This window comes from Alexandromys fortis, unplaced genomic scaffold, assembly GCF_014885135.2.
Source record: "Alexandromys fortis isolate MF-2015 unplaced genomic scaffold, M_Fortis_MF-2015_v1.1 scaffold_6, whole genome shotgun sequence".
Classification (NCBI taxonomy): Eukaryota; Metazoa; Chordata; class Mammalia; order Rodentia; family Cricetidae; genus Alexandromys; species Alexandromys fortis.
The window spans coordinates 8630257-8641000 of NW_026067902.1; the positions used below are offsets into that span (position 1 = coordinate 8630257).

Below are 10744 nucleotides of genomic sequence, written 5' to 3' on the forward strand. Positions count from 1 at the left end.
TTGTTTGATATTGTTCATGCTGGTTGTAATTCTAATTTTTATGTATGTTTTTGCCTCTTCTTTTGCCTGGACAATACTTGATATTTGTTCTTATTGTATATACTTTTGTATATATAAAATAATAATACATTATATAATAATAAATAATAATTCTCTTATTTAGACAAGAGGGGAGGTGCTGTGGGAACTCCTTCAGCCAATAGCTTTTAAGATGCTGGCCCACTTTGGGCATGGTCTCACACGCCCAAAATAAATTCAGAGGAAAAGCACGCACGGCCCTCTTGGCTGCTGGATTCAGTTCCCATTCCCAGCGCAAGGGAACGGCAGATGGCTACTCTTTCTGTAAGTTTATCCCCATATAATCCTTTGTTACACTGCATTCTGGGATACTGTGGAACTGGTTTGTACACCAACAACAGGCATAACCCCTGAGGCCATAGGTAAGCTTGGGAACAGAAGGCCTTTACCAGGAGTAGAAACCACTGGCATTTGGGCAATTTCCTGATCATGTAACTTGCTTGTGCCTTCAGGACCATCTTGGGCCCAGCCACATCTACACCACTTCGATTTGATATTGGAATGCTGTTGTGTGTAGCATGAATAATAAAAACTCAGAGACAGATAATGGGGTTCAAGCCGAAGATCAGAAAAGAAAAGTAGCCAAACCACTAGCAAGATCTTACCTCTACCAAAGCTCAAGACAAACAAAGGGAGATAAGACAATGCTCTCCACCAACCTCAGACTCAACCTCCCGAGTTCCTGTCTCTTCCCCTTGTATTTCTCTCTCTCAGCCCAGCCATATGGCTCCTGTCTCCACCTCCCTAGTGCTAGAATTAAAAGCAAGTGATCCCAAGTGCCAGGATCACCTTTGTGTGAGCTCTGTTTCCCAAGTCTTGAGATTAAAGGTGTGTGCCACCACTCCCTGGCCTGTATGGCTGACTAGTATGGTTGCTTTGCTCTCTGATCTTCCTCCAGGCAAGCTTTATTTATTAAAATATAAATAATATACCGCTATAATAGCCAGCTCATAATGGGCATGTCTCAGTTTGCATGGTAACTTGGTGGCCCATTGCTTGTTCTGGAACCATTTTGAGTGACTGTGGATCCAGAAAACTGGTTACCCCAAAGTCTGTTTCAAAATGAAAGCAGTTTCGCTCTCTCTCCTCCAGCCCGGCAAGATGCCCAAGGGAAAGAAGGCCAAGGGGAAGAAGGTGGCCCCAGCCCCCGCCGTCGTGAAGAAGCAGGAGGCGAAGAAGGTGGTGAATCCTTTGAGAAGAGGCCTAAGAACTTCGGCATTGGGCAGGACATCCAGCCCAAGAGAGATCTCACGCGCTTCGTCAAATGGCCCCGCTACATTAGGCTGCAGCGGCAGAGGGCCATCCTCTACAAGCGGCTCAAAGTTCCTCCTGCCATTAACCAGTTCACCCAGGCCCTGGACCGGCAAACAGCTACCCAGTTGCTTAAACTTGCCCACAAGTACAGGCCAGAGACCAAGCAGGAGAAGAAGCAGAGGCTGCTGGCCCGTGCTGAGAAGAAAGCTGCCGGCAAAGGGGATGTCCCGACTAAGAGACCACCTGTCCTTCGAGCGGGCGTCAATACAGTCACCACTTTGGTAGAGAACAAGAAGGCTCAGCTGGTGGTGATTGCCCACGACGTAGACCCCATTGAGCTGGTGGTCTTCCTGCCTGCTCTGTGTCGCAAGATGGGGGTCCCCTACTGCATCATCAAGGGAAAGGCCAGGCTGGGGCGTCTGGTCCACAGGAAGACGTGCACCACTGTTGCCTTCACACAGGTTAACTCGGAAGACAAGGGTGCTCTGGCCAAGCTGGTGGAAGCTATTAGGACCAATTACAACGACAGATATGATGAGATCCGCCGCCACTGGGGAGGCAACGTCCTGGGTCCTAAATCTGTGGCTCGAATTGCCAAGCTGGAAAAGGCAAAGGCCAAAGAACTCGCCACTAAACTGGGTTAAATGTACTGCTGAGTTTTCTGTACATAAATATAATTATAAAACTTCAAAATGAAAGCAGTTTCATGAAGTTTTTATAGTTTTACAGAAAAAAAGAAATCAAGGCAAGTTTGAAATACATTGGTGGGTACATCAGAGAGTCTGTTACAACAAGATGGGGAGCTTTTTTTAGGTCTAATATGCTATCTGATGACATTCTCAGCTTTTTTGGTTTGGGTTTTGGATTTTTGTTTCTTTTGAGACAGCATCTCTCTGCATAGTCCTGTCTGTCTTGGAAAACTATGTAGACCACGCTGGTCTTGAACTCATAGATCTGCCTGACCCTGCCTCCAGAGTGCTGGGATTAAAAGTATGTGCTACCATGCCTGGTGACAATTTTAGCTTTGGGGTTAGCGGAAACTAGTAGGCTGCTAAGTCAATAGATTCCAAAGCTTTTGACCTTTTAGTCACCGTATGTTAATTCTGACACAAACTGGGCAAGAAATGGCCGTCCCAGGGGCCAAAGGCAGACCAAGATAAGGTAATTAGCATCTGGACCAGCAACATCCCAACCTTTCCCATGACTGCAGTTTTCAATCAGTCTTGCAGACAGAGATTCTTTGCAGGAATTCTTATTCACACTATGTCTCTCCAACAGCACATGAAAAGATGACTAACCAACCACTACCTCATATCCAGCAAGATGACTACAATCCAAAAGATATTAAATGTCCGGAAACATGTGGAAGAATTGGAACCCTCATACCTTGGTGATATGGATATAAATGGTGCAGCTTTTTTTTTTTTTTTGATAAGTTTAGAACTGCCTCAAATAATTACACATAGCTTCTGTGTGATCAAGCAGTCCACTTCAAGGAGTATTCTACATATACAAGAGAATTAAAAACATGTCTACACAAAATCTTGTCGACATCTCTTCATACTGACTTCACGCCAAGGTAGAGAAAACGTGGCAACAACCCACTGTTCAATTACCTGATAAACGAATAAGCAAGATGTGATATATGCACACCACGCCATTGGCCAAACGTCAATGGCACACAGTTTTGGTCTGTGCTACAAACTGTATGAGCCTTCCAGCTGGGCGTGAAGATGTAGACCTGTAATATATTCAGAAGGCTGAAGCGAGAGGATCAGGGGTTCGAGACCAGCCTAGGCTACAGAAAAACCTATCAAAGGGGAGAGGGGGAGGTAAATATCACATTTGCTTGCAAATGAAAGCTGCATTCTCAAAGCAGACTCCGAACAAAGCCAGAGACATAGATAGCGATTGGGTCTGTAGAGGCCTGTGGTGTTTCAATAAATTGACCGTTTAGCAATTTACAGACTAATGGCTGTTAACAACTGTGGTCTGCGAACAAAGCGGCTGAGAAACCGCTCTTTCTTTCCGAAGCCCAGTCATTGAGCTGCTGATTGGGCTACTGTCAAAGATTATTTGGCTTTCAGAAGCTGTTCATAACTGGCTGGTTTGGAAGCCCCTGAAGAGAGGCTGTCTCTGATTGGCTGGTTTTCACAGACTGTGTTGGTTACCTCTAAACAATGGTTACACGTTCACGGCTTGGGTCCGGGGGCAAATTTTTATTTTCCTTTCATGAATATAAAAAGAAACATTTTTATTTCCCTCTTCTTTTGCTCTTCTTTCCGTTAAACCTGCAGGAGACACCTTAGGGATTGTTAAAATCTTTATGAGCGGAAGGAGTGTTTTTTCAGCCAGCACTGTTTATAACTGATTCAGACGCCCGTTATTGTGGCAGGAAAAAGTCCCGGGTTGTTAAAATTTGCTATGACAAGATGAACTTAGGACACATAGGGCATCTTGACAAGGTCAATATGTGGTGCTGGACGTAATCATTAAATAGGCCTTGTAAATAAAGGACGTGGGCAACCCTCCACTTTATGCAGGAAGGGACGAGGCTCTGTGAGATTTTTCTGGCCCACCGACTGCAGCTGGAAACAATTCTAATGCGGATCTGAACTGCAAGGGGAGGTCTCCTGGGATACTGAGAGCCCTCTGATGCCGGTGCCCTGAACAGGACGCATCACTAAGGGACCGAATATTTCATGGGTGGGTGTGCAACTGTTGAGAAGCAGGCAACTGTAGACAGGTAGCTAGCTGTCCAGGAGACCCAGGGATGAAATGCCAGGTACAGACCTGAAGTACCCCAGCACCGCCGGGGCGAGGGGGGCGGAGCTGACTCGAGTCCCCTCCCCGGGCTGCGGTCCCCCACCGAATCCCCACGACGCTGTGAGACCTTAGGGTCGGGCGGTGTGTTGTCCTGGAACCGGGGCGCCCCGAATCGGTCCGGACCAGAAGCCGCACGGTCTAGCGCCCGGCCCCGAGCTCTCTGACGCCCCCGCTGCGCGCGCTCCCGCCCCGCCCCCACGTGCCCGCGCGCGCCTGCCCCGCCCCCTCGGCGCGCCCTCGCTCCGCCCTGCCGCTGGCCCGCTGCGGTGCCCGGCCCCAGCGACCCTCCGCGGCCCCGTGGTCCTCCACCTCCAGCCTCCATGGACTCGTTCGCCACACAGCAGCCGGGGCTGCCCCGCGCGCGCTTCGCTGGCACCTCTGGCCGTGGGGCGGCCTTCGTCAGGTACGCCGGGGTCGAGGCCGCCAAAGGGTGGCCCGGGATGCGCGGTGGGGCGGCTACGCCTCGGGCGGCAGGGCGTGGTCTGATATGGCTTCCTTGCGGAGGATTGTTTGAAACGGCTCCCCGAAGAACGTTTGCCTGGGGACGCCGTCCTTCCGGGGGGACAGTGCTGTGGGTGAAGCTCGACAACCCACCGCGGTTCCCGGGAAGACCCTATTGTGACATCCCCTTCCCACGGACTGGTTTCCACACAGACAACCCACCGCTAGAGGCCCTGTCTTCAACGCGAGTGGCTCCCCTAGAAACCGCACGAACCCCTGCGCTCCTAGGTGTCCAGAGCCTTTGCCCCAGACCGTAGCTCGGTTTAGTGTTTCTGGCCCCCTACATGCACATCGGCAGGCCTCCCCTCACGTTTCCCTGGCCCTTGCACCCAGTTCTCCCTCCTCCCGCCCCCCCCCGCCCGTTGCCGGGATGTGAAGGTCATTGGGGGCGTAAGGGGGCGACCTGGATGGATAGGGAGAGAGGGCCCGAGATCCCAAAAAGAGCTGACAGCAGGTCCCTGTTAGAATCCAGGAGTGCCCCACGAGTGTCGGTGCACGGGGAGGGGAATAGATAATTAGGGAGGGCCGTCCTACCCTTTTCTGTAAGGAAGGTCTGTTTCCGATTTGTGCTCTCTGTCTTTGGGGCTGACCTTGATAGTCTGGGCATTGTTTGTGACCAAGCTGGTTGGAGTGATGGAGATGTTGCAGAAGGATCCTATAAAAAAGGGAAGGGAGAGTCTCTGAGGTTTGAGCACTGCTAACCTGTCATTAAACCAGAAGAGGCTTTTTTGTTTGCTTACTTGCAGCCATTCGGCAAAGCAAATATGTTATTGTTCCTTTGAAAGGGGGCTGTCAACTAATACATTAGAATGGCTTTTCCTGTATTCTGTTTTTTTTTTTTTTTTTTTTTAATTGAGGCAGGCCCTAACTCTGTAGACCAGGCTGGCTTTGAACTCAAAGAGACTCACCTGCCTCTGCTTCCTGAATGCTGGCATCAAAGGCTGTGCCACCATGCCTGGACTGCTTTTTCTATGCTCTTGTTTGGGTATTTATGTGTGTATGTGTGAATGTATGAGCCTCCAGTGTTGAGGGGCAAATTCCAGGACATTGCATGTATCACATTCAGCCTTGTTTTCTGTAGAGTTTTGTTGGGTTTTATTTTTATTTATTTTTACCTAGGGGGTGTTGTTTGTTTTAGTTGGATCAAATCTGTGAAGAGTCAAAAACTATTTTTATTTATCTTTGAGACAGAGTCTTGAATTCAGACCCACCTGCTTCTCGGTGCTGGAGTGATGGACATGAGCCACCTTGCCTGGCTTCTTTCTGGATTTTTAAATTAAATGTATTTAATTATTCTGTGTCTGTCTGCCTGCCCGTGTGCACGCCACAGTGAGAGTATGAAAGTTAGAGGACTCCTTGCCTGGAATCTTCCCTCCTCTCTCTCCTATGCGGGTCACCAGGATTGGACTCGGTCAGGCTTGGCAGCAAGTGCCTTTACCTAAGGAGCCATTCTGCCAGCCCCCAAACTAATTCTCCTCTTTCATTTCCCAGGATTCCTTTACACGTTCTGGCAGTGTGTTTACTGGATGACTAAGATGTGGAAGAAGAACGACGTGATTAGATAGTAATGAAACAATGTGTTTAGGAGTCCTGCTCTGCTTCCACTCTGACACTGTGTGCATTCCTCTGCCCCTCAGGAAGTCTTTCTGCACTTTACAGTGTGTAGTGGTTAGCCGCTTGTGGAAACGGCCTCCAGTCTCTCTCAGTGCTTCTGCCCGAGAGTACCACTGTTGGAACGTATTTGAACGGTGTACGAATATTGAACAGGATGCTTCAGAACTTGGAGCAGCCACCCGATAATCTAGGCTTTCTGCAGGAGTGGGTGCCTGTCTGCGAGTGTTCACGCGCCACAGTTGTCCGTGCCACAGTTGTTTGGTGTGGTGCTGGAGATGAAACTTGGGGTCTTGTGCTCTCCCTCTGAACTGTATCCCCATGACAAGCTCAGTAATCTTTACTTGAATTTTAAAAATAGTTGCACTTTAAAATACTTCAGTTTGGATTCAAGTGTGAATGTACCGTGTTTGTATGTGGGAATGTGCAGATGAGTGCAGCTTCCCGGTGAGTCCAGAAAGGCGCTGGATCCCCTGGATCTGGAGGTACAGGCAGTTGTAAGATGTCTGACACGGGTGCTGAGACCTCATCTCAGCCCCTCTACAAGAACAGTAGATGCTCTTAACTGCTGGGCCACCTCTCCAGCTTCACACTTTTATTTGCTTAACAAAAGTTCTGTGTCTGTGTCACAGAGCACCTGTGGTGGCCGGACAACTTTGGGGAGTTGAATCTCTCCACCGAGCTGGTCTCGGATCCGGTTTGTGTTAGCATTCTCGGTGGCAAACGCCTTTACCCACCGAGTTCTTTTGCTGGCTTTTCATTTGAATATTTTGAGACTTGAGAGTGGAAAAGCAAAAAAATCTATTTCTAGAATAAATGCGACCTACCTGCTTGCTTCTCTTTTTTTTCTGAGACAGGGTCTTCACTGGCTAGCTTAGAACTTGCTGTGTTGACTGAGCTAGCCTTGCACTTGTGGTAATTTCCCTGCCTGTCTCCACAGAGTGCTGGGAGTATGTACCACACCTGGCCTATTTACTTTCTTTTTAATTTTTTTATTATTTATTAGTAGTGGCTTTGTGGGGGGCAGGCACGTTGGTCCCATGGCACATGTATGGAGGTCAAGAGGGTGATTTCTTCTCCATACACAGTGGATCTGGAGATTGAACTCAAGTCCTCAGTCCTGCACAGGAAGCACTTTTCCTTACTGAGTCTGCTCTGGCTCCTTAGTTTCTTTTTTCTCTTTTTCTTAGTTTCCCTTTGGTTTTTTGAGACAGATTCTCAATAAGTAACCTTGGATGGCCTAGAACTCACTATGTAGACAAGGCTGCCTCTACCTCCCCAGTGCTGGGAGCTCTTTACTGTCTTGAAGATAGTATTTTTACGTTAAGATCTATAGAGAGCTGGGAGTATCCAGTGCCCTCTTCTGACTTCTTCAGGCACTGGCACACGGGCAGCATACACTCACACAGACGAACATACAGACATCCGTACATATTTTAAAATGAAGACATATATGTTGGATGACTTTATTAGTCGTGTCTAAACCCTGAATTTTGCATAAAATGGTTTGACTAAAACTTGGCTTTAGACCGTGCAAGGTTTAACAGCAAAGGAATTTTGGTAAAAGGTCCCCTCATTTCTCCACCTCCCTGTAGTTGAGCATGCCTTTCTTACTATCCAGGTCTTGCCTTATTTTCCCTAGTGGTTTTGAATTAAGTCTCATTCTGCAGTTCAGGCTGGCTTTGAACTTGGTTGATCCTCCTGCCCCAGCCTCCCAAGTGCTGAGATTTCAGACCTTTGGCAGTATTTCTGGCTTTCCCCTCACGTTGCCATTTGAAGGTTCATGTCAGGTTTCAGCCCAGCACTTTGTTGTCAGCTACATTTGGTTTCTTTCTTGGAGTTTGGTTTCTTTGTTGCTCTCTCTTTCTCCAGTGATGAAAGAGGCAGGCTTAACTAGTGAAGTTACATTCCTGGAGACTGTAGATAGTGCAAGTGCATGGAGTAAGGGAGTCCATTCTCACGGATAAAGAATGGAGATCAGAAGTGAAAGCACTGTCCTCAGAATTAGAGACTCCTTTCTCAGGTTCTGATTGTCATCTATTGGGTAATTTCGGTTTCTGTCTCCCAAGCATGTAGAAGTAGAGTCACTTTCCCTTGTGAGTTGCTCTTGGCTCTTGGTTCATAAAATGTGCATAAGAATCACACTGTAGTCCTGTTCAGTAAAAGCTTCGGCAGTGTGACTTGTCACTCTTGTTCCTCCTGCTGTGGTGGCTGTTACTGCACCACATGGTTGCCCCTCCATCACTCTAGAACCTAGAGTGAACAAGAGAAAGAAGTTAAATGTCTCTGGGGGTTTTGAAGTAAAAAAAAAAAATATTTTTTAAAATTTTTATTTGTATTTTTTTAAAATTTCATTTTATGTGTTACTGTTTTGCCTGTGTGTATGTCCATGCGCCATGTGCATGCTTGGTGCCTGCAGAGGTCAAAAAAGGTCATGGGATCTCCTGAAACTTGAGTTACAGATGGTTGTGAACCACCATGTTGGTGCTGAGAATCAAACCGAAGTCCTGCAAGAGTATCAAGTGTTGTTTACTGCTGCGCCATCTCTCCAGCCTGAATAAAAAGTTTTTTTGCTCTCCAGTGGTTGATATACTCCTTTAATTCCAGCATTTGGGAGGCAGAGGCAGATGCCTGTGAGTTTGGGACTAGCCTGGTCTACATATCTTTTTCAGACCAGCGAGGGCTGAATAATGAGACCTTCTCTCAAATAAAAATAAAATTGTGGTGGGTGGTTTTTTTATTTTTGAGACAGGGTTTTTCCTGTTTAACCGTCCTGGCTGTCCCTGGAACTTACTTTGTGGACCAGGCTGGCCTTGAACTCACAGAGATCCACCTGCCTCTGCCTCTCCAGTACTGGGATCAAAGACATGAGCCACCATTGCCTGTCTTCAAAAATTTTTAAAGAAATTTGTGCCGGGCGGTGGTGGCGCACGCCTTTAATCCCAGCACTCGGGAGGCAGAGGCAGGCTGATCTCTGTGAGTTCGAGGCCAGCCTGGTCTACAAGAGCTAGTTCTAGGACAGGAACCAAAAGCTACGGAGAAACTGTCTCGAAAATCCAAAAAAAAAAAAGAAAGAAATTTGTGTGTGTGTACGCACGTGCGCTTACACAAAACATGTGCCACAGGGTCTGAGACCAGCTTATCTGGAGTAGGTTCTCCTGCTATGTAGATCCTTAAGTCTCTGGGATTAAAATCAGATCGATGAGTCTTAGCAGCAAACACTTTTACCTACTGAATCATCATCTCTCTGGCCCTAGGATTTTTCCTTAACCAAAGTATAAATAACCTAACTTATCTGAACTAATACTAGGGAATCAATGGAAATCTTTCTGAAATATACTGCCCTACCTACTACAAAGTATTTTCCTGCAGAAGAGTCTCTTTCAGGAATTCCAGAAGTTCTTTGGTTGTATATCCAGTTCAAGGTCATTCTATGTTACCTCAGACCCTGGCTGAGGTAACAAGTAACAACAAAAACCCTCCAAAAATCCCCAAACAGCTGCTTGTAATACTGGCTAGGAAGGCTCAGTGTGGTTTTAGGAGAAGCACAAAGATCTGCTTGTTAAGATTTGTAGCTTCATTTCAGCCCAGAGGTAATGGCCTCACTGTTTGCCTTTGCGCTTAGGTCTGGGGTAACAGTGCGCTTGCTGTGCGCCTTCAGTTCTGTGACATCCCTATAGCACAGTAACGTGGCAGTGTCCCCCAACTTCGGCGCTCCATGCTACGTAACTTAAACTCTTGGTTTTGCTCTGAAATTTATTTTCAAAGGGTCTGGAGAGGTAGCTCAGCTGTAAAGGTGCTTGCCACCAAGCCTGAGGACACATGGTAGACAGAGGAACCCAGTTCCACACCTGTGTGTACGTATGCCGTGAGATATGTGTGCCAACACATACAATGTATAACCCAGACAAGTAAGTGAATACATCAATAGGAAAAAATTAAAAAGAATAAGGCATTATAGTTTGGGTACTTAAAACTGGCACCTTTTATTTAAAGCCTAGTTTGAAGAATTTTTGAGACAGAGTATCAATGTGTCAATCCTTGGCTGACCAGGAACTTGCTCTGCAGACTAGGCTGGCTTCAAACTCAGAGAGATCCGTTTACCTCCGCCTCCAGGGTGTTGGAATTGAAGGTGTGTGCCACCACACCTGGTTTTATTTAACATATTAACATTTTAAATTGTTTATTTACTCCATGTGTGTACATGTTGATGCCTATGGTATGGCAGTCAGAATTACTTGAAGGAGTAGGTTCTCTCCTCTCCCACCACGTGAGGCCTGGGACTCTAACTCAGGTTGTCAGACCTGGTGGCACGTACCTTTGCCCACTGAGCCATCTCATTGGGCCCTTACCATGCCTTTTACAAACTTCAGTTTTGAAATAATTTTAGACTTGTAGATGAATTTTTTAGTATAAAATATTATATTTCTTTATTTTTTTAAAAAATATTCATATCCAGCAATTAAAGAAATAA

The 10744-nt window shown here is 46.9% G+C and overlaps 1 protein-coding gene, 1 long non-coding RNA gene and 1 pseudogene across 5 annotated transcripts in view; 2 read left to right on the top strand and 1 right to left on the bottom strand.

Moving 5' to 3' along the window:
• The first annotated feature begins 1164 nt into the window (after positions 1 to 1164).
• Positions 1165 to 2034, top strand: LOC126496333 (60S ribosomal protein L7a-like; annotated as a pseudogene).
• Positions 2035 to 4375: 2341 nt separating this feature from the next.
• The window catches only part of Dnaaf9 (dynein axonemal assembly factor 9), a 143466-nt gene continuing 137097 nt past the window's right edge, over positions 4376 to 10744 (top strand). For 3 of the 4 annotated variants that reach the window (XM_050133185.1, XM_050133200.1, XM_050133194.1), the window contains exon 1: positions 4377 to 4561. In XM_050133185.1, the coding sequence (XP_049989142.1) occupies positions 4479 to 4561 (83 nt within the window). In that variant the 5' untranslated portion in view covers positions 4377 to 4478. Of the gene's footprint in view, positions 4562 to 10744 lie in introns of all 4 variants that reach the window. The other variant, XM_050133210.1, reaches the window with a different exon arrangement.
• The window catches only part of LOC126495633 (uncharacterized), a 16558-nt gene continuing 12854 nt past the window's right edge, over positions 7041 to 10744 (bottom strand). Inside the window, exon 3 of the long non-coding RNA XR_007590198.1 lies at positions 7041 to 8523. This is a non-coding gene — a long non-coding RNA (uncharacterized lncRNA). The remainder of the gene's footprint in view (positions 8524 to 10744) is intronic.